Source organism: Parambassis ranga, chromosome 4 (assembly GCF_900634625.1).
Source record: "Parambassis ranga chromosome 4, fParRan2.1, whole genome shotgun sequence".
Classification (NCBI taxonomy): domain Eukaryota; kingdom Metazoa; phylum Chordata; class Actinopteri; family Ambassidae; genus Parambassis; species Parambassis ranga.
The window spans coordinates 15,195,807-15,219,965 of NC_041025.1; the positions used below are offsets into that span (position 1 = coordinate 15,195,807).

Below are 24,159 nucleotides of genomic sequence, written 5' to 3' on the forward strand. Positions count from 1 at the left end.
GGCACAAACAGAGGAATGGAACAAAGGCAGGAGCAGAAAACAGATCCCTTAATAACGTCTGGTTGCAGCCTGAGATGCGATTGCACTACAATGTGGCTCGGTGAAGATGTTTCTGCACTGGGAGCGAAGGACACATTGATAAAGATTGTATCAATGTCTGTTGGTACAGTGATTCATACTTGGGGACTGTAAGGCAAGTCTAAACAAAAGGATATCATGCCATTGTCTAAGGCAGCAAGTGAAAGCCATTCACTGTCGGTACCCCCAAAATGAGCAGTCAAGACAAAAGCAGACTAAAACAGCAAGCTCAGCTGTCTGCCTTCCTCGCCCTACAGACATCACACTGTTCATTTTCATTCAACCTGAATCTTATTTTCTCCACACGGAATCTTTCTCTCTCGCTTCCATTTTCTTTTCCCTCCTTTTTTTTTTAATCACTTATCTGCGCTCAGTTTCTGTATACACACCTTCCTGCACATATCCCTCTTGCACTGTGGTGGGAGGGGGGGGGGCAAAAATAGGGGGCTGGGTTGTTGAAATTACATGTTAATGTGCTTCCTTTGTTGTCTAACGAGTAACCAGGGCAAAAATACCCGATGGTGATTTGCATCTTATTTCAAATTCTAATTTTGGTCTGGTATATGCCGAAGCTCCGTGTGTATTATTACTGTTTTTCTCCTTTTTCCTCCGTGGCAGGCAGAGCAGCGGCTAAGCCAAGACCCTGAGAGAGACACAATGTAGCGGTGTGAAAATAGAAGAGAACGAAGAGGCAGGAGGGAGAAGGAGAGGAGGGGGATCCAGGGAGATTATTATTCAGTCTAGCGTGACCGATGCCTACGCTTGTCAGCCGCTGCCTGAACTGGCTTGTGGAGGGAACCCAGTGGGCGCCAGTCAGCAGTGGGTGCCAACCTTTCACACACACATATATATATATATATATATATATATATATATATATATATATACACACACGCACTGAGCTCGCTGGTTGACAAATGAGTGGTATAAGGATAAACGAGTGTGGTTAGACCCAGCTGATTCAGTGTCAGACTTTTTGAAAGGTATGAGCAGCCACTCGCATCTTCCTAGTCAATTGGGCCCAGCAGACAGGGGCGCATCTGGGTTCTTTGTGGTCGGGCAACTGCACAGTTGATTCTGAGTGCTGGGCCATGAGGGCAGGCCTATCAGGCCCAACAGCTGCTCCACCATGCTGTGTCCAGTGAGCAAAGTAGCATTTTGGCCAAAGCTGTTTACTATTCACAGATTCAGAAGGCTAATCTGGCATTCAGTGGCCTCGCAGGTGTCGCAACAATCCACTGAGACTGTTCTGGGGTGGTTTGGAGGACATGCAAACAAAGTTGACATTTGAAGCTATCTCAGTTTTTTTTCTCTACTTGAAGAAAAAAATATTATGCATGAATGTTTCTGTAAGCCTTTTCTGTTTAAACATGACAACATAATGCAGATATGTTTTGCAACACTGAAATTCTGACCTGAGACAGACGATTGCAATGACCACAACTGCAATGATGAAGACCAAGGTGGCTGTGGCTGATCCGACAATGAGTGGCAGCTGCTCCTGCCAGGATTTTGGAGGGTCGGCTTTAGGGGGTCAAACAGAGAAAATGGTTACATATCTCAAACATATATAACATTCATTTTGCTGTTATAAAGCCATTTCTGCTGAGCCTGAAATATTCTAAAATATTCCAGGGTAATAAAGTAGAAGTAGCATACTTTGCAGATTGGTGCTGAAGTCAGCTGGGCTGCTGTAGCGACCATAACCAGCCACTGTTCGTGCACGGACCTGCACCACATAAGGCGTACCAGCCTTGAGGCCTTCAATCCGGGCGTTGCTGCGTTGGGCAGTCATAGTATGGGCGATGGCCTCACCTTGATCCTGCACACAGAAAGACAATGAATAACAGATAGAAATCCCTCCTGGTCATTCACATTTCTCATTCTTTCTTTTCTGATCCTCCACACTTCCTGACATAGTCTATACTAATCTAAGCTAACCATGCAGGCAGAGTAAGCACATTGTACACTGTCGATGGTATGTTAAACTGACAGAGGATATACAGTGAATGCCTTTGTTGTCTTCCCAAAGCAAATCCATTCACATCTCTCTGGGCCTCTAGAAAATACAGCAACTTTCCAATGCATGGATTGAGGGAGGATGGAGGACAAGAGGGGCTCAGAAAAGGGCAGAGCATAATAGAACCATGGGAAACGATTGAGAGAGAAAGCAAGAGGAAGTCAGGGTAGAGGGAAATAAGTAGAAGAGGATGATCACAGAAGAATGGAAATGACTTGCCTCACAGCAACCATGTGTTTATCAGCAGAGTCATTGTTTTCCACATTTACAGAAACACAGATGAAACAGAGACCATGCTAGTCAATGAAATTGGATTGAATTAGAGGCGTTCACTTACATTGCTGCTTACCTTCTCATGGTACTTAATCTCATAATCCAGAATGATTCCATTGGGTTTCTCTGGAGGCAGCCAGGACAGGCTCATGGTGCTCGCTGTGGCCGCCATCAGGTGAACTGTGGGCACTGCAGACGGAGCTATTAAACAAATAAAAGAAAATCCGCTTTATTTATCGTTTTCTGTGTTATGTCTTTTGAAGTTCTCTGCCCTTTGTGTTCCTACAGAAGCCTGCAGACAAAGTCTTAGGCTGTGAGCTTTGTGAAAAGCTTTGGCCAATAGTTAGTATGCAGAACCATTCCCCACTAATGCTCAAATTCTCCCTTCCTGGAGTCCTAGGGGAAGGAGAGGGGATGTCTAATTCTCCTGTGACAAGGGAATCAAACAGCAAAACTGATGGGTAGGGCTTTGGTACAAGCAGCCTCCTCTGTCAAACTCTAACTGTAGACAAGCTAAGAAGTAAGCTCACACATACAGATGTAGACCTTTCACACCTATAGCTGAACTAACATCATATGCTTCAGGGGATGTCACTATACTGCACCCATGCATGCATTGGTTTGTGCGTATACAACACACTGCCACTCCACCCACTTAAGCTTTCCATGCTTTGTTCGCATGTGCCTATTAACGGCCAAGCGCTGTCTGCCTCCATGTCTCTCTTTCCTCTTTTCTGAGTTCAGGCTTGTTCTGTACCTCTGACTCACTCCCCCCTCATAGTCTGCTTTTGTTTCATAACTTCCACTGTCTTACCTGGTATTTTCCTTTCAAAAATAAAATTCCTGTACTCAAATAATCATCTTTAATTTCCTTTTTCACATTCTTTTTTTTGGCCACTGCATATGAGATTTCCTCTCTGGTGTCTTAAAGTGTCACAAATGAGTCTCTGTCTTCACTCACACAGGTTAAGGGGTGCTGCTATGCAATCATCCAACGTGCAGTCTTGCTTTGGTTTCTCACCTTTCTCCTCACCCCAACCCTCTCTGGTTTAGTTAAGAGCACTTACATCCTCAGGTTTTAATTCTTTGATCCTCCCCCCTTGTATTTCCTTTCTCCCCCCTGCTGCCACTATGTGTGACCAGACAACCTTCTGTCTCTGTCTCTTTCTTTGCTGCCCAAACCTCCCCTTGCTAGAGTCTATCCCTCCCCTGCCATCTTTCCATGTCTCTCTTTCTCCTGCTGAAGACAATACTTCCTAGGCAGATCTCCTGGTTACTCCAGCCAAGGGATTAGGGGCCCTCCTCTGGGAGAAGACGTTGCAGTAACCATGGAGGTGGCCCCTGGGGCTTATCACAGCCCTAGTATTTATTTTGGTTCTTAAAAGGTGAATGCACACGCACACACCGATCGTCTTGGGACTACACAAATGGATAATCTGCTCCCAGTTGATGCTCTCCCACCCTGTCCTTTCCCTTCACTGCCGTCTCTGCACACAACTGACCCCAAGCGCCCATATGTGGACAGTGGTCTCTGTCAGCTCAGTGCTGGACCCCTCATAAAACAATGTGGCGTTCACATGGGGCCCTGTGTCCTTAAGCATCTTTTAAGAAGCATGCACACAGGGTTAGAGGTGAGAAGGACAAGGCCATGCAGAGAAGAAAGATGATGGGGGAGGAGCACAGGATAATCCATAGTGTTGTCTCAGAGCAAATTTAACAGAGCGACTAAACACAGCCAAGGAATAACTTAAGATCCCTGAGAGATCTTCAATAACAAGAGCATGAGCAAATGTGCAGGGTAAATTCAAGAGTGCTCAAAGTTATTCAGATTGTTGATGGTACACCGAACCTGTGAAGATAACGAATGACGAACGAAGCAATGTACCTATTTAGCTGTTTTGTATACATGCTTTATTAGCTGGGTTTCAATTTCCTGGATGCAAAATAATTTCGTCTCAGCCCTGATTGCTACATTGGCCTAGATACTGTTGTTGCTGTGAGCTGGGGGATCGGTGGGTTGGAGCCAGTGGGCAGCTAGAATACTGAAGGTTCAACACTTTGAATACACACTGCCTCGCTATTGCTATTTGCAGCAGTGTTAGTACAGAGCATGCTGTGGGCGTGTGGAAAAGGTCCCTTTTCTAAGCTCATTCAGAAGAATGTCTTCCTTCTCAATCCCTGTTCAAAGGGAAACATGTAACATACTCCTACATGCAGACAAGAAATTGATCTCTGCTTCTTAAGCTCAGAATGTATTCTCTGACATTCTTTTGTACCTTTTTTTTTCTCTAGCCTTTGAAAGTTGGCACTGCCCACAAGTTCAATATTGATCTTTGACAGGTAGCCACGAGGCTGCAGCTGTACTTACCGGCCTGATTTGTGGTGATGTTTACTGCAGAGAACTGAGGTGTATAGGGGCTCTTGTTGGAAACCCCATTGACCGCCTGGATCTCAAAGCTGTACTGAGTGTGGGCTTGCAGGTTACGGACTGCCACGCGACGCTGCGTCAGCCCAAGGTGGCGCGGCGAGATGTCTACGTTGTCATCGCAGCGTGAGCACATTCCCCGCTCGGGGAGGCACTTCTTACAGATGACGTTGTAGAATATATCATCACGGCCGCCCATATCACGCGGTTCACTCCATTCCAGCACGAGTGAGGTTTCGTTCACGATGGAGATGACACTGCGTGGGGCTGATGGAACAGCTGCAGAATAGAGGTAAAGCATAGATGAGATGGGGAAAATAGGTTTGGAATGAGAATGAATTTAATCTCCATGGACAATAGGTGTAAAGAAAAATGTCTTGGTGACACCCTGACAATAGAAAGAATAATATTGGAAAACACAGTTTACATATCATTATACACACACACACACAAACATTCATCATTACATAGCTGCAACTCATGACCCAAGAATAATGCTTGTGTGCTGGTATTAGTACATTTCTCATGCATTAACTAGAACATTTTTTCTTCTTCTTAACAAGACACTGTTCCAGCAGTTCTTCAGAAAAAAGAGGACAGGAGTTCCAATTTGAATTGCATGCTTATTTCTACTGTGTGTGCGTGTGTGAGAGAGAGAGAAGTGCTGGGGGGAACAAGCAAGACAAACTATTGGCAGAGTCTTGGCAATTCTTATCCAATTACTGGAGTCTTATCTCTCACTGCTCTGTGGGAGAATCAGCCCCCCCACCCCAGCAACACTATTCAGTGAATTTTCTCAAATGTGTGCATGTTTGCTCTTAACGAAGACAGTGCAACTAGAGAAAACTGCTCTACTTTAATGCCTGTAAAGGGGCGGTCACATAGTGAACGACTACATAGCGAGAGGGGGAGGGGCTGGATGATAACGTTTTTGATATAGTTGGGAAAGCAAGCAGACATGTTTGCCATCCGTGTGGGTGGTGGGAAACGTTGTCGTGAGTGCTGTTATCAGCTATTGTGGGCATAATTCAAAGAGGGAAGTTGGACTCACTCAACACTCAAACTACAGTTTGAGTGTGAACCCTGTTCTGATTTTGACAGGAGAAAAAAAACACAACAGATGTTTAAGTGTCTGACTGAAACAACAGTATTTTACTCTGTCCAGGAAAAAAATAAAAGATACAAATTCTACACTTAAAAGCAGACTTCACTTACTTGTGCAGGGTGAGTCTGGAGAATCTGTGTCCGAGCGGTAATAACCGTTTCGACAGGAGCAAACACTGGCTGCCCCTGAGCTGGCACGGCTGTTGGCTGGGCAGGGCACACAGAAGCTGTCCCCTTGTTTGGACTTAAAGGTGCCAGGGCTGCAAGCTGATGGAAAAACAGAGAAAGATGGAGAGAGAGGAAAAATATGAGTAACAACTTTAATAGAACTGAATTGTTTAAATCGTAGCCACTGGCAGCTGGATTGTGTCTACTAATCTCATTCTAGTAGGAAAGCATTTAACTTTCACTAATCCCCCATTTTAGTATGCAGGATGCAATGACTTACTATACTGAGGCTGAATGTTCTAGTCCAGTGGTGAAAATGATGGACACATCTTATCTTACAAGTTTAGCATGTGTTTGTGCACAATTCCCTCACTTATGGTGAGTGTAATTTTCCCCGTGGTGGCAAAATTATGTTTTTTGTCTGTTTGTTTTTCTTGTACTCAACCATATAAAACCATGTTAATCAGATAGGACCACTTCCATTAAATAGGCTATTTTAATTTATAGCAGTTGTTTGGATTTTTAACTTTGTAACTCAGGTGATAAGTTACAGACATACAGGGATATCTTTCATTAACTGTCTTGTTAAAAGATGAATAAGTTTGCCGCTGTCCATATATATTTATATATAATAAAAGACCGGAGCAGGTTAGACAGGCAAAGTTTACAAGGACCAGTTGATTAGCTGACCCACTAGTGTGTTAGCTCGTCAATGTCAAGGACATGCTGCTGTGTTTGTCCGACTGAATTATAATTACCACCACAGACTCTGGGTTGGATTTATGCTCCCTCTGCAACCCGAGGTTGGAGGTCGAATCTACAGCAGACCACTTACCGCCCCTGCTGTTTTCCTGTTTTTTTAGAAAGTTCAATATTAGCACAAAAGCACCAGTTGGCTGCACCGTCTACATTAGCACTGAGTGTATTTGCTCTTCCACCATTAATCAGAGTCATCCACACCACTGGCTAACAGGAAGTACCGCTTGATAAACAGATAAGAAATGACCTCCAGTTTTACCAGGTAGTAGAACGTCTTCAATCTGACCCGTGTGAGTTCATTTGAGTTCACACAAAGTGAACTACCAGACATTTTTCAACTCACAGGAGAATGAGAATATTGGTTTTTGAACAAGTTAGCCTGACCAAAGATGTCGAGAGAGCATTCACTTTAAAAGAAGCTGTTTTTTTCAGGAAAAGATTGAAAGTGCTGATCAATCACTTCCAGTGAGTAAAGGGGTCATCCTGTTCCTTTCATCCATTTTCCCTTAGAGGAACTATTAAAGAATGAGGAAGAAAGACAGACAAGGGGGTAGAGGAAGAAAAAAAGGGAGGAGAGGTGGAAGAGGTGGAGGCATAGAAAATGCTAATCCTGTAGGAGCTCTTTTTTCCCCCTCTCTCTTCCTCACTCCCCTGTGTCTTATCCTCTCATGCAGAACACAGAGCTTAAGGAAGTGATTAGAGTGTATGCTGAAATTGGAAAGTGTGAGGCACGAAAGAAGTAAAGAATATTGGGGGGTGAAAAATGTGTGGCAAATGAACGGAAAGGCAAAAATAGGAGCCTCATTGATTAATATTAATGCTGACATCCTTACTGTAAATCTGTTGGCTTATTAATGAGAGCAACGGCCTTCAGATTAGGCAGAAATTGGAGAAGTACAGACTGGTACAGAAAGAGGTGCTGGAGAAGATACTGAATGTTAAAACGAGGACGGGAAAGCTGAAAGAGGAGGAATCTGTGAAAGGATGATGAAAAATAGTGGGGAAAAGGAGGGGAGTGGACCTGAGAAGATGTGATGTTGGGAAAGAAAAAGAAGTGAGGGAGATTTATCTCTTGTGGTTTCCAGTGATTAGAGAACATTTTATCAGGGCCCAGTCACCAGGGCTTTAACCTTGAGCTGCCAGGAACAAACAAATGAGTTCTTAACACACACACACATACACACACCGCGCTTTAGATTTACTATGCTTTCTCACACATACACTATCCTTCTAAAGGGGAGCTCATATTCAATATCCAAGGGTCTGCAAGAAGCTGCTACAGTATCCACCCACTCTCTGGCTGATCTCCAGCATGGATGTTGGAGAAAAGGTCTACTCAGCTTCATCTTTCTTTGCTATAATAAAAAAGAATGAGCCCTCTGGACCCAAGCAAGCAAGGATGATGCACAAGACGCTCATGAACTGAACACCTTGCAATCAACCCCCCCCCCCCCCCCGATCAATATCCCTGCCAGCTCTTCCCTCTCTCCCTCTCCATTTGACCTAGACAACCCTAAGCCTAATTTTACGCCCCTGTACCCCTGAACACACACACGTACATTTTCCATTTATCCTTCATTCTTCTCCCTCTGTCACCTGCACTCCATTTCAGCCAAGACCTTGCTGTTTAAATTCACCTTTCTCTCAGCCTCTGTGAACCCGTCATGTTTTCCATCAGACCTCCCGGCTTTCATAAAGAGACAGCCGAACCTGCATTTCCATTTATTTAGTGAGCAGCTGCAAAGCAAAACTGAGGTCAGAGGAGTGAACAGCACCCTGCTGACAGCGTCATCTAGTGTGTATTATTCTGCCTTGTAATCATTGGATTAAAGTGTCAAAGACAACAAGGCAAATAAATGACTCATAATAATGTGGCAGCTGGACAAAGTGATAGAGACTGTAACCTGTATGCCACAACAATCCCCACTCAATCAGCAGCAATGTGTCCAGATGAGCTTTAGTGTCCTTTAGACTTTGACCCCTTTTGACCCCTTACTACACACCGATTGTAATTCACTCTGCATGCAGACTACGCAACTAAAATGTTGCAAATAGTGTATCTGTATCTCTGTATTTATAATGTGATCCATTATTGATTGCCGTTAGGAAATCCCCCGACTCCATGATCTTCCAGGAGGTGGGACTGTGGCAACATAGCACACTGTTCTTTAGAGAATGTTTGAACCCTGTGTAACCTAGTGAAGAATTTCTTAATCCACCACCATAAACACTGAGCAATAAAATCCTGTCCTGTCCTAAAATATCTGTTGTGAAAACACTCACCTTGACACTGTGTATCCTTCATAGCTGGTTCAAATCCTGCAGAGCAGGTGCAGGATCCTACAGGAACCATCCACTCCCCATCTCCGTTGCAATAAAGCTTCAGTGGAACAGACACCTCCAAGGCATTGGGGACACAAGTTCCTGGTGCAATGACCAAAGATGTCGCCTCAGCCCCTGTTGCTGTCTCAGGAAAAACTGCAAAGTTGGCAATCGTGGTGGAGCACTTCTTGTAAAACACCCTTACTGAGATCAGTGACATGCAAGCACCAAGGTCCTGGAAGGCCAAGTAGAACCCGGCTTTTGACAGCGGCCCGAAACTTCTGACTTTTGTGTTTACTCGTCCAGACTCGAGCATGGAGAAGCTCTCATCTGGGGCAATGGTGTCCACCTTCACATAAGGGTTCTCCATCCAGAAAGGGCTGGTGGCTGTGGCTGAGTCTGAGTCTGACTCATAGTAGAAGAGGTTGAAGGTCTCTTTGCAGGAACCTGGTATGTTGGGAATGCTGTTGCAGTCACGCACTGTGAATTTCATCTCCACGTACACACGAAGAACGTCTTTTCGTGGGATGAAGTCGCTGCGTAGCCAGTTGTTCTGGTTGAGCTCGCGTACGTTGCAGACTTGATACGTCCGGATGGGGTTCATGGCATCATCGTAGCCGCTCACCTCTTCCCACTGAGAGGAGAGACACAAGGAACATATAAAAAACAAATTAGATGATAGAAATGTTGATCATATTGCTTAGTAAACAAAGTATATAACAGCAACGTGACAAAAAAGACGACCTAAAGAGAAAGAGGCAAAAAAAATTGGGACTTTTTTTGGCACCGTTTTCAGTTCCATTTCCCTCTGCCACGGTGTGGCTTTCATCTCTGATTAGTGTAGCGAAAAGCCAGGGACAAGGACTGCAAATTCATCACAATTACAGCAACCTGTCACCTCCTCACCACAGAGCCACCACAGCATGTTTACCTCATATCTGTTTGGAAGTAGCAGCCACATTGCTTCACAACCAATTACGCTTCAATTATAGAGCAATGACTGCAACGTCCTCTAATAAAGGCAGGGAAAAGGCACTGGTTAACCTTCACATTTCTCTGTTTTTACACTACTCTACATCTTTCAATACAACCACAGCACCCAGGGGGAGAATTACTCAGGATAAAATGGGATTAAATTTTCTAAACTTTGATTACCAGCTTCATTAAATGAGCTCAAGCGAGCTAGACGGTAAAAGCTTTGCTGTGAGACACTGTAATCTAATGTATTTTTCAATCTGGAATGAGGACACCACGATTAAATCATTTCACTTCAAACATTCCTGTGTGTATAATATCTGTGTGTGTGCGTGCGCTGTGGGATCTGTTCCCCTTTCCTTTTCTGTCAGACAAACATTTGAGTGCATGTACGTCTCAGCCAGACCTGGCAAATATATTTATTGGCATAGCACTTTTAAAATACAATAGAAAGAAATACAAAGAGTTGGCAACATATTTTATTGTGTAAAGGTTCATAATCTTCACATGGCTGTTGGACTGAACCTGGAGAATGCTTAAACTCCCCCACCTTGCCATTTCTAAAAGACTAGAATAATTTAGTTCCAAATGCAAGGACTTAAAATTAGAGACAATTAACTGTCTGTGGTTGCACCCTTGAGACTGAAGTTTGCCCAAGTATATTTGACTCTCTCAAAACTCTGGTAAATAGGCACCAATTTGTTCCTCAGAGCCAGTTGTTTCTATCTGTGCTCTGAGCATCTTAATTAAAGCTGTGATATGGATGTGGTGGAGACAAGGCTATTCATCCAAGACCCTGGAGGCCTTGAGGGAGAGAGGGGGAGAAGTTCGGCTGTGGCATTAAAAATGATGGGCCAACAAGAGAGAGAGAGAGAGAGAGAAGGAGGAAGCAACCAGAGGCAATCGATAATCACCAGCCAGGTCAATGGGATGGCTAAAAGCATGAAGTGTCAATGGGTATTTAGTTCTGTGTAATAAATCACCCTCTGCAAAAAAAAGCGATACAGCCAAGTGTGTGTCTGTACAAATTTGTGTGTTTGTTGTGCCTCTGTGGGTCTGTCTGTTTGAGCTTGTACTTGCTCTGCGTGTTTGTTCGAGTGTATACACATGTGTATAGGTGCGTGTATTTCAAAAGAGAGAGAGGTCATCCCCCCGAGACATGCACCAGTGGGCAAACACTCTGAGTGCCTGCTTACCAGGCCTGAACGAATTAAGTAGGTCGTGTGAAAAAGGGTCAAGTTTCTTGGCATCGATTTCCGGGATGATGAATCGTTATGCAAGGTTGGCGATCCACTCCATTTTCCATGTGTCCTTTCCAATCAAAGCTTCAAATTTTGCTTTGACGTGACAATGAGCAATGTCGCTCTGATGCCTCTGTGAAAGCCAAAATAATGTTCTGCATCACTTTGGCAATGACTACTTGAAACAAAGATGACTTGTTTTCCATTCATTGACACTTACTGTCAGCCATGTTTATGGAAAGTTAGATAATCTGGGATTATTTGATTTAGAAATTACCTGATATACTAAAGTCCCAACAAGCTCAAGGGTACTAATTAGTGGGATTTCATTTCTTTTTTGTTTGTTGCTAGTATAAATAAGCTCTCCTAGGCTAATTTTCAGAACATTTAAGCTTGTTTATGACATGTTCAAACATGCTGAGCAGACACTCTATGCTATTATCTTCACAAGCTAACTACCATGCCACATTGTTGTCAATGTATGGTTATGAGAAGCCCTGCGGGTGTTATTCCAAGGTTTGAGGAGGAATTCCCCATTCATCGCCCATCTGGTTCGGAGCATAAATAATATGGTTTATGGACATATATGCGCACAATCTGGGAGACGCGGGGAAAGCTGAAAATTCAAACAATAACACACCTTTTGATAGGTGTCGACACGCACGTGCATACCTACACAGACACAGCATTTTGTGCTGATGCCGCAGGCTTTTCAGACAAATGCAGACAGTGAAGCTGAGAGATGTAAACACCACAGCGGAAACACAGAGGGGAAAGGATGTATGTATGAATGTAGTATGCTAAGAAACTTCCCTGCTGTTATCAGTAGTAAAATATGTACCTTTGCTTTATCTGCATCTGTTGTGTAACACTGATAAACGAGGAGATGCTGAGACTCAGACATGTGTACATGTGGTATGTAGTCTGTTTGTGAGTACATGTTTCTCTTAGAAACAGATTTTTTTTTCTTCCTCTTGTCATGCGGAGTTGTAGATTTTACTTTGTCTCAGTTTCTCCCCACCCTTAGAGCTAGCTTGTTTGTCCTCTCTGTGATTTTTAAACACTCATCATCCATAACATAAACACAGGTTGTGTCGTTCTCCTTGCACGATGACAAAAGCATAAAAATAAACACGTATACAACATGGTGGACATAAAGGCGGGAACAAGACAACAGTGATGATTGATTGTTTTTTTGTGGCATGTATGAGAAAAATAAAAGGAGAGAAAACACAAAGGGTGGAAAGATAACTCAGGGAGGACAAGCAGCGTCTGTGGCACTGCTGCAAAACAACAACAACAAAAAGCCTGGGGAGAAATACATCTCCATTCTTTAGGTGATGTGGGAAGTCTGGAGTGCAAAAGGCTCGCCACTGTATGTGTTGAAAAGGAGCATCTGTTGCAGGTTTGGTTGGAAAAGAAACAGGGAGGCAGCTATTACTTCCTATGCCATGCCTGCTTGGAACTGGTGGGAGCATCTCTGCTGCATTGTAGCTTCACAAGAGGGAGGGAGTGGGGGCAGATGGAAGCAAGGAAGATGGACGGATGGGAGGAGGGAGAGGGGCAAGTCAAAGAGGGCATGACAGGCTGTGAGGGGGTTTGTAATAGTGATTGTTTACAGCTGAGGTGGCTAGCGGGTCTCTCGTGAGTGCGTTGGGGTAAAAACAAAATATAAAAAATGGGGGCCCACATTTTAAAACACAAGGGCCAAGTCAGAGGACCACACAAAGGCGAGGGGAGGAGTGCTGGCGGTCTTTGAAGTATCACTGAGGAGGGGTCAAGTCTCCTTTTGCTGCTCTTTAGCCCATTGTGGAGCCCACATGGGAAAGCAAGATGAGGCTGTCACTGGCACTTTGTGTGAGGTAGATTTGGGTGCCCGGACGTGCAATGGGTCAACGGCAAGATATATTTCAGTATTTAAAAAGCTATTTCATGAGAATAGTGATGCTTTTCACATGTTTTAAGCGCACTGATGCAGAGGGGAAAGAAACATCTGTGACTGGGTGGGTCGGTCAAATCGGATCACAGTGAATCTTTTTCTGCTCACTAAAAGGCGCATCCTGTTGAATGTTAAAACATGTCGCGTGATTTACTGATGAGGATGGTCCGTTAACTGTCCATATGTGAAGTTTAAATTTACAAAGACCCTTGTCGCCTCTCTTGTGTTATCATGAACACATTCGATGGCCAGTAAACTCACCCCGGTCTCAGGATGCGCAGTCCATGCTAATTCTGTCGTGGCCCACTTTGTGTCCATCAGCGTCTCTGCAAAACGGAAGCAGACAGGAGACAACCAGGTCAGACAAAGAGGAACAAGGTGACACAGAAGATCAATAGAACTTTCAATAGCTTTACAACAATGTCATAAAACTTGTAAACTGATCTGATAAGAGGCTTTGACCAAAGCTGCTCTCAGATAACTGGATGAATAACTCCACAGAAAGGACGTTCTTAGAGCGGTATTCCATTCAATTAGACAAAGAGGTACTGTATGTGCGAGTCTGTGTGCAAGAGTGTGACAGAAAGAGACCTAGGTGGGTGATCACTGAGGTATTGTATGACATTTTATTGAGGCTCCTTGTTTGGCTAATTAGTCTCAATTAGACGCCTGCTTTAAACAAGGGAAAGGAAACAACGGCAGGTCTCACTAAGAAGCGGTTTCGCTTCCAACAGGGCAAAGTAACACACATACACACACTTGATAGCACACACACACACATACAGTGAACAACATGTCGTAAAACTCCACAAGATATATAACCCAACAGAAGGCTTGAATGGAGTGAGTCCCAATAAAGTTAGGTGTCACAAAAGAGTGGCTCTTAAGTGGAACAGAGGTCAGAACGCTTCAGTTAGATTCGCTTTGTGTCAATACATAAAATATATGCACACTTTAAGCTCACCTGCCAGTTGGCACACACAGAAAAAGACACAAACTGGGGGATGAAGATCCCTGTTCTCTTCTCTACTTTCCACTCGTTTTGTTTCTACTGGCATAGAAGGCTGCATGTGAGAGCAGGAAAAGAAGACTATAAATGTCGACTCTTTTACTACCTGGCGCTCAAGGCGCAATATGCAGCCACCATTATTATCTCAACCACTGTGCTGTTCTACAAGATAGTAAAAAAATGATGAAACGGCACAGCCAGAAAGTGAGATTGCACTGTCCCCGGTCACGGAGGGGGAATGCAAGATGTTCCATTTTTTCTTGCCTCAGGTTGCAAGGCATGAACCTGAAGAGTTCTCTTTGCCCACTTCACTGCTTCACCACCATGTCTCAGTTTTCTCTGTTTCACACTTTTATGTTTTTTTGTTTGCTTGGCAAGCTGAAATATGGAAATATGATATGGGTACAGCATAAATCAGTATAACCCAAGGATTTTGCCATCTCTTCTCCAAATACCTGCTGTCACCACTCCTGCATTCAGGAGCACCAGCAGTGACAAACGCAAACAAACTCAACCCCCTCGTGAATTATGTCTAACTCTGTAGAGTCGGCATGTTCCTACAGCTGGGAATTCCCATTGAATATCACCCCTGCATACCTTGAGTGATGGTGTCTCTGACATCTCTATGCACCTATTACAACTGTGGGAAAAAAATATTAGGTCCAAGCGAGTTCTAGCCAAAGTGAGCTGTCTTCTTAGACATGTAACACATACAGTCAGATTTCAGATGTAACTTTGACTTGTTCCCCCCCTCAAGGAAGATGGTGTGAAAGCTTCACTTTGAGGCAGTTCACGCAGCGAGAACTGTCTGCCTGGGAGTGGCTCAGAAGTGAATATCTTGTTCTCTCACAGCAACACAGGGTCAAATCCAACTCTGTCACAAACCCTCTCTTTCCTGTCTGCCTGCAATATTCTCTCTGTGCTGACACTTTAAAACAAACCACGCAGGCAATCTGCTTTTGCCGAGAGCTCTCTTTGTAACCAGATGCAGCCACATTTTTCACTTGACCAAGCTCATCTACGAAGGTGTGTCAGTACATCTTAGCTGCTGGACTTCCCCCTGACTAGATAGGCTGGTTAAAATGATACACCTCCGCTGTCTGTTCTTTATTATTATTACGACTGGGGGTTTGTGTATGGTGCGCTGGCTTGTCATTAGAGCTGACCTTGCTGAAAATGACAACATGGTGGAACACAATGACAGACAGAGAGGGAACGGGAGGGGGAGGCATAGATGAGACAGAAAGAACGGGAAGCACAGAGCAGAAAGAGAGACATGCAAAGCACCCACACACACACACACACACACACACACCTGCGCAATCTGACTCAGTAGTTTGGACAGTGGATCATTCTGGAGCGCATGTGCATCTGCATTGTTTAACCCAACCAGGAGTGTGTTTGTGTGTCAGAGGGCAATTGTACGTGTCTGTGTGTGTGTATATTTGGTGCAAAGCCCCATATTGTGCCCAAAGTGGAGCACCAATCCTGAGTCAATGGGCCAGAGCAAAAGCACTGAATGACCCTGACCTAACCCAGCCACTCCCTCTCTGTCAGTGTGTCCCTATGTGTGCCATTATGTATGAGTGTGTGTATACTGCTTTGCTCATTTGTCTTTATGTCAAAAATTAATCAGGTAATACATTTAGATGCAGATAACACAGGGACAAAACAAACCAGAAACTGCTACATATCCATGGACAACACAGCTATGTTCAATGTGCTGAGGGCGAGAGTGGCAGGTTAAAAAGGTTTTTTTTTTTTTTTTTTAAAGCAAACAAAGAAAACCTCTAAAACCATGCTGGCAGTTAGCCTAATGGGCCCGAGAAAAGAAAAGAAAGAAAACCAGAAGTACAGGTTAGAAGAGAAACGCCACTGTGTGACAGCAAGACCCTCCCCAGTACACAGAAAGTGCACTTGTTTGCCTTTTAGTTCTAACTTTACTTTCCCAAATCCTGGAAGTGTGAAAAATAAAAAAAAGGAAAGATTGTAGGGTGGAGGAGTAAAGAGATTAAATCAGGCAAAGGAACATGCAAATTTACTGCAGTTAAGCACACATACACACAGGGTGAGAGTGAAGCATGCAGATGTGGGAGGTATCACTGGATCAGAGATACACAAGGCTTTTGAATCCATCTTCCACACACGCTCTTGTTTTCCTGTTTTTTTCTGTCTCATCAATCCCTGCAAAATGATGGATCTAATTCCCCATTCCTTCCCTTTGTTTTCATTGATCCTCTGTTTATCCCACATTTTCTCAAATTTCTTTTTCTCTCTCTACCTTCCACTTAAAAGCCTACACTTTTTGTTCCTTTTCTTGCCAATCACCATGTCTGTGCTTATGTTCTCAAGCTGCGCGGTGATGGATGTGACGTGCAGCGTGAAGACGACTGTTTTTCACCCTCCTACCGCTTACGTTAGACTATTCAATTAGCAAGTCGCTGCTTGAGCAACCTGAGGATTGCTTTGGCAAAGTGTTATTTATGATAGAGGTCAAATGCGCCTGGGATTATCATAACAACCGTGGGGAGAAAAAAATGTTTTTTTTTTCTGCATGCTCTGATTGTGTGAGAAAAACTGAAGAAATACAAACAGGCTTGGAGAGATCATATGCAGACAAATAAATGCTTACTCGCACACACACATACACACACATGCACGCAAAGCCAACCCCTACACTCTAATCCCGTAATGACAGGGCAGACCTAATAACAGGGGAGGGCACTGAAGCATTCGTCCCTATGGCCACATCCAATACACACACAGACACACACAGCGTTACAAGCCTCTTAAAATATTTCTTTGTTCAAACAAGCAGAGTTCTTAAAAGAAAGAAAAAAGAGAAGGACCGAAAGAGGAAAGGGGAAGAAAGGCTATTATTGAGAGAGAGGAATGTGTAGTTGTTTCCCCAGGTCGCAGGGAGCAGGCAGCAGACAGGTGAGGGATTTAGTTCCTATCTTGCTGCAACTTCTTTGAGCTTTTTGGCATGCTTGCCTTTGTTCGCGTGATTCAGTCAGATGACAACTTGAAGGTGCCTCCACAAGCTTGAGTGTTACAGTCATAGCTTCCTGTTAGCTAACAAAATGGGTTCTCCTCAGGCATTAAGTGTATTAATGAGACGTGATGAAAGCAGAATTTTGTGGCCAGTCGAAAAAAAAAAAACAGAAATAAAAATAACCTCCAAACCCCCATAATGACTCCTTCCCAAAAATCCTTCCCTTGAGGCATCTCCACTAGTTAATTATCTTCTTCCCACCTCTTCTTTGAGTTCCTTTTGTTGTGTTCTTCTACAGTCAAACAGACCATGCACATGGCAACCTGGCATGGGGTAGCCACTCCATTAAATTACTATGCCGTCTGGTTGCCAAACACTTGAGCCTCTGTTTAGCCACAGAAACAGTGAAATGTGTCAACATTGAGAGTGAGGACCCCACGCTCAACTTATTAGCACTATTAGCCTGATTGCTTTGTGAGCTATCTTTGTTGGTTCCACTTTTGTCATCCAATGTGAGGCAAAGGAAGAGAAAGAGGAAGAGAGACACGGGGGTAAAAGAGAGCAGGAGGAGAGATGCTATTCAAATTCAAATTGTCCAAGCAGTCTTTTTGCCTTTGTGCAGGGCCAGAGGGCGATGATTAGGAGAAGTCCCCTCCATTTTATGGCAAGACCTCCCCTTCAGCACCCCTCACCACCGCAACGCAACACACACACACACACACACACACACACACACACACGCTCACACAGTAATTGGTTGCTGCGACATGGACAAGCCAAGGAGTTGATTCCTCTGTGGAATTCCTGAACGGACTCGCCTCCCATGACAACCCCTCCCGATTAGCACACACAGACACACATGCTTCATCCCTACCACTCACTGTCAGTCATCCCACAATGGCTGTCACACAATGGGTTCATCCTGTGTGTGTGTGTGTGCGTGCGCTACCCCTGCCGATGCCTCGTAAATAAGCTCTCTTTCTACCTTTCCCTCTCATTTTCTCTTATTTATCAATTTATATTTCTTCCCCCAGACTTATCTGTTCTTGCATCAGATCTCCCAGGGGGGAACCCTGATGAAATCAAATCTATGCTCTCTCTGCATTTGTGACTAAGACCCTGCCCTCAATTATTTTTCTCTCGTCAAAAGATACCTTCAGGCCAAATCCTTTTTTGGGGGGATTTTGGACAGTGTGACAGTTTTTTTCTTTTCTTTGTCTGTCTGCTTAGCCCATCTTGTCTCCAGTGGCAATTTCTGACAAGCAGCTCTTACCCGATGACGCTGCGACTTTGTGATAAATAAACAAAAACAAACAACAATGTTGTTTTCTGTTGGAGGCTTTGAGAAAGCGGAGCCAAGCAAAACAGTTGAAATGGAAAAAGAAAGGAGCTTTGATCGCAGCAAGGAGGACACTGTAAGCTAGAGCAGCTGCTATTCGAAATTACATGTATGCATGTGAGCGAACGTGTGCGTATGTGGGTCTGTTACAACTAGGGAGGGTATTGCCCTCTTTCAAGGGCTCATGAAGTCTAGTCTAGTTCCTGTACTGGCGATGGTATGGGCTTCTTTGTCTTTACCCTCCTCCTGCTCTCCTCCCTCTTTACCCCTCCCTTTCCCCCTTCTACTCACATAATTACAAAGCACGGAGGATCTGACGAACAGGTAGCCCTGAGGGCATCTGTCTGCAAAACCAGGTGTGCCTCAGTGTGTGTGAATACATGTGCGTCAGCATGTGTGCATGTTCAGTGTTCAGAGAGCCCCATATTGCTATGACAGGAATGAGCAATGTGGCAGTTTGATGTCATAGATGAGACAATGTAAAGGGTTAAAAATGGATGAAGCACTGTTGTTAGGTCAATGTTAAGTGTGGATGGATATCTAGATTTAACTTTACTGGTGACAAAAGATACTCACAAAAAGTCTCTTCCTATTATTTTCTGTGTGTGTGTGTGTGTGTGTGTGTGTGTGTGTGTGTGTGTGTGTGTATGCATGAGTGACTGTATACATTGCCTCAACCTTCCAGTTAATAACCCAACCCTGCATTCACAGCTGCCCACATTGTCTCCTGTTTTTACTCAATGGCTCAGTGTTGGCTTGCTTTTGAATAAGTCAGAGCCCCCTCCATTGACAGCATTGACAACGTAACGCATACACACTCAAACATGCACATTCACTGTCGGAGCTTGAGCCATTATCATTTGTTTTATTGGCTGAGACTCTTATTGTGAAAGGGACTATGTGTGTATGTGCTTCATCTCTTGCTTTGTTAGTCTATTTCGATCTGGTTAGAAAATTCGAGTCATTGTTGCCCTGCAAAGAAAAAAACACTGAGACACTGGCATCTCCAGCTAAATGCTTTCAACCAGATAGTTGCCTCTTTATTCACTGTGAGAGCAGCACTTAGAAGGAAATGTGAACACTTTTGTTCAACATTCATAACATCCATTTTTTTCTGTCTCTCCCTGCCCTTTTTTACTGAACATGTACATAGTCATCAGCAGGTAATGTTGAGACTGCTGATGCGGACTGTCGTGACTTAACAGCAAAGCTTCGGGCCTTTGCCTGAGAAGATCTAACCACCTTTGTGGTTTCTTTAACAGTCATGTCTTCCTGTGTGACCTAAAGTTTACTGGATTCCACTCCCTACTGAAATTTCCCTGTGAAGGAGTCATCCCAGACCCTGCAACTTTTGCTCCATTTAAATACTGTTTCACTCCTTCTATGCTTTTTCATGCACCCTACTTTGGGAAAGGTATGTTCCTCATTTGCAACTGATTATTTTAGGGGTATCAGGTCTGCCTGCATTTAACTACCACCAGGAAATGGGCATAGGACCAGATTTCCGTAGGGGACATGAGGTGTTTACCTCATCCAACATGGAAACTATTGCCTCAAACTTCATCATAAATGAAGCAATATTTTCACTTACAACCTTTCCTGGAAATGCACACCTCTCCTGTAGCTTTTTATATATATATAAAATTCAGTCTGAGTGTCTGATTTTATTTTTCCTACTCCAACCAAATTAAACATCAAATGCTGACTGTAAACACTACTTAAACACAACAGTGTCGTCATGAGTCCTGCGCCTCTGTGTGCCATCCTCTGATTTCCTGGGGAATGACTCAGCCGGCTGTGACCGAAAAATGCAAACTAGCAAGTGCATAGCAGGTTTGCTTTCACCTCAAAGATCTGCATATGGAAATGCAGGTCTTCTTGTTTTGAGTTTTGTGGAAATGTTTATGTTTTATATTAGATAGAGGAAGCTAGAAAGATACCTTTGTCTATTTGTGTGTAGTGGAGTGTGCGTATGTTTGTTCTGCTACAGCTGTTGACTCCATTTCATTTTACCTCACGCTCCCAAGGGAGGCAGCAATACCTGGAATATGATTCATATTTAAAACACAATATAGTGTAACTGCAACCTGAGCAAGCTCTGATTGATTTAGTAGCCTGCCACACAGATGAAAGGTGAACAAACACACATCAACACATGTAGATGTGCGTTTTAAACGGCTATAAAAAGACACACCAAAATAAGAAGGCAGGCAACACACCTCTTAGCATCAGCTCTACCATTATCTTTCAACCACACCTATTTATAACTGTGTAATATACTTTTGCGCTGGGATGATTTTCCGAAGAGCATACTGGCAGAGGGTTCAAAGCCTTGCTGTAGGGCACCTCAGTGGAAAGCAAGGGGAAAGGCGCATTCTTTGATTATTTAACTTTTCTATTTCCTTCTAAAAACACTGCAACGCAACTTATCACATATTTTATTGCAGCTAGCATCAAGCAACAACTCATCCAATATCATTATAAAACAAGATCAAAAAGACGGGTCTGTGTATTTTGGCATTTATTTAATTGTGTGTTCTTTAACAAAGATAAAACTATAAAAGAGGGGGGCATCAGAGTCATTTACTTAAGATGGATTAGTGTAGGTATTCTTTAATTTGCTGATACTTCTTGCCCAAACCTGCAGACGGCTCCCATAGCTACTCACTGGATAAGGCCAATGAAGAAATGGCACTCCATATCTCGCAACCTTGATAGGAATCGCGTGACTTAGTGCAGATGTTAATACGCATGAAGCGCCTCAAAGGTCAAACTAGAAGAGGGAAAGATAGATTATAATTTAATTAAAATTAAACGATAGAATTCTAATTAAATTGAATCATGCAGGTAGGAAAGATAGACTAAATATGATTATTCACCATCTTTGCGTGTTTTCCTGTTAGCACAAATTCCCGAGGCGCCTCTGCCTCTCTGAGGGATTTGAGGTATTAGTGGTGCAGACAAACACTGTGACAGGTGAGGGTCAGGACTTCATCCAGGTCACATTTAGCATACCACATGTGACAGTGAGGGTTTTTTTTAAAGCCATCAATCTGCCCGTATATGTTACCTTGATGGATCAGTCACATTTCTACAGATTCTCTGTGTCATTTTGTGACATCACAGGATTTTTGTGAAAGACCTTGTGATCACAGAGACCACACTGGAAATGAAACATCCAGGGTTTGCTCACCAAGGTCAGTTTATGCCCATTACTAGACCGTTGAAATGCTGTTGAGAGAGAAAATGAACTGGTATTTGCTCAGTGATTGGATTGGAACGCCAAGTTAAACTATGTGCAGTCAGTTAAAATGTTAAAGAACTAAGCAACAATGGACTATGCATTTTCAGTGCATTACATACCAACCTTGGAGACCCAAAGGAAAGAACTACTGAATATACTACTACTGAATGATGAGAGAGAGAATGGTTCCTAGCTTTGGGTGTGGCTGTTTGTGATTCTTTTTAAAGTAATTCAGTGTACATTCTATTGCTAGTAAGTCTCTATTGAATTCAGCAAAAGCAGGAAGAGAAAGAGCAAAAAAGGAAGATAGTAGGTATCGTGGGGGGAAATGAGGGAGGAAGTAAGAGAAGGGAATGCAAAAAGGAGAAAGGAGATATTCAAAGCAGAGACAAAGAGAGGGAGGGCGGGGGGAGAAAAGGTTGGACTGAAAAGCAAGAGGGCCTGGTGAGTTAACAAAGGGGTGAGTAAGAAGGAGGAGAAAAGGCAGAGCAGAGAAAAGGAAGGAGAGGAAAAGATGGAGAGCTGGTACATGCTCTCTTGTATTCCCCACAGCTCCTGCACTTCTTTCATTGCCACTGTGTTTTTGGCATGCTGACACACAGAGGCCTTCAGAGACTAAGAGTCGACTGTGTGTGGATGTGTGTGTAGACATCTACAGTGTCGTCTCCATGTTTGTGTGTCTGCCTGAAGTGCCTGTGTTTAACGTGCAGCCTGATGGGAACTGTTTTTGCTCATTGCCTTACTGCAGCCCAGGGAGTCATTGTCTACTTCACTGCTGTCCTTTTCTCCTCTCCTCTCCTCTCCTCTCCTCTCCTCTCCTCTCCTCTCCTCTCCTCTCCTCTCCTCTCCTCTCAGCGACAGCAGACTGTATAAGAGATAGCAACACAGCTTTCCAGCCCAAACATACAGAACTGTGATAGCAGCAACATGTCCTTGGGGTCTTATGTGTGGATTTCAATGGAAAAAATGTCACTGGTGCCAAACAGTGTTTGCATGTGCACACACTCACCTGTGTGAATGAATGAGTATTTATCTTGCATGGGTGGAAGCTGCTGATTATCTGAGTGTCTCAGAGGCATAAACATGCACACACAAACACACAAACGCACACCTTTGTTCAGTAGAAGATGGGCCTTTGTGCTGCCTGTGTAGTTGAATTGTGTGTGTGTGTTACCTCACAGCTCTAATAGCAGGTTTCAGACAATTTTGTGTCAGCAATGGCTGACTCAACAAACAGAGAGGAACGTAAACTCATACTGTACACTTACATAATGCTAATACATACGCATTATGCGTAATACATACAAACAGAAAATGAGACATGTTATTAGGCCTCACACACACAGATACACGCACACACAAATCCTGTTTGTTCACTGGGGGTGTAGCCTAGAAAGAGCTGGAACCGGGCATTGAATAAAAGCTGAGGTTTTTTGAATGGCTGAGCACCACACGAAAAGGGCTTAGCACCCAGCTCTGCCATTCTGTTTCAACAGCCACTGAGTCTCTCACACAAACACACAGCTCCCCTCCCTCTCTCTGACTTTTTCTCTTTGCCTGCCCCTCTAGCTGTGTTTCTCTTCCCCTGTCTCTACCTTAATACACTCATCTGCCAACGTATCATATCACCTTACGTCGCACTTCCAGTCCAGCATGTAATGATTGAGTTGAATCTAATTAAAGATGGCTACTTCCTGTTACACCCGGAACAGCTGCCCAATGCGTCTGCAGTGAGGGGCAAAGCCCCAAATGTGGTCCACATTTTCCACATGCCAGTGGCTTCCAATTACTTTAAAACAGTTTAGAAAATACTGTGGTGGTAGAAACCAAAAGTCTTTGAGGTTTGCATGTTACTTTTCTGCTTCTCCTCGGAAACTTACACAGACAGGGTAAACAAAATAACAGAACCAAAATAGGACCTGGGGACTGCCCTATTAGCAAGGATTCCAGCTAAACATACTAAAACCTGTCTTTTGGCTCATTGAGCAACCGCTGATGATTTATGAAGATGTTGTAGGCTAATTATCAAGTCAATTATCACCGCCAGTCATGTTAATTTCCCAGGTATGCCCTCATTTACCTGTGAAGAGGAAAAAAAGGAGGAAAAAGGCAAATGGGGAATTTTAGTAGATGAGTAATTATACTCTACCCCGTCCCACTTACACACATACACACTATTACACCCACACTGCCTTTTCTTTTAAAGAAGGGATAAGGAGGACCAGGTGACATGCGGCTAATGTACCTGCTTGCAAAGCCATAAGCCAA

At 43.7% G+C, this 24,159-nt stretch overlaps 1 protein-coding gene across 10 annotated transcripts in view; it reads right to left on the minus strand.

Annotated features, from left to right (window-relative positions):
• Positions 1-24,159, minus strand: part of ephb3b (eph receptor B3b) — a 51,488-nt gene that overhangs the window by 11,860 nt on the left and 15,469 nt on the right. For 6 of the 10 annotated variants that reach the window (XM_028404860.1, XM_028404856.1, XM_028404854.1 and 3 more), the window contains exons 2-8: positions 13,566-13,630; positions 9,111-9,783; positions 6,012-6,167; positions 4,740-5,075; positions 2,436-2,572; positions 1,738-1,900; positions 1,494-1,602 (exon numbers count right to left, since the gene is read on the minus strand). In XM_028404860.1, coding sequence (XP_028260661.1) covers positions 1,494-1,602; positions 1,738-1,900; positions 2,436-2,572; positions 4,740-5,075; positions 6,012-6,167; positions 9,111-9,783; positions 13,566-13,630 — 1,639 coding nt within the window. The remainder of the gene's footprint in view (positions 1-1,493; positions 1,603-1,737; positions 1,901-2,435; positions 2,573-4,739; positions 5,076-6,011; positions 6,168-9,110; positions 9,784-13,565; positions 13,631-24,159) is intronic. The other 4 variants (XM_028404861.1, XM_028404857.1, XM_028404862.1 and 1 more) reach the window with 1 other exon arrangement.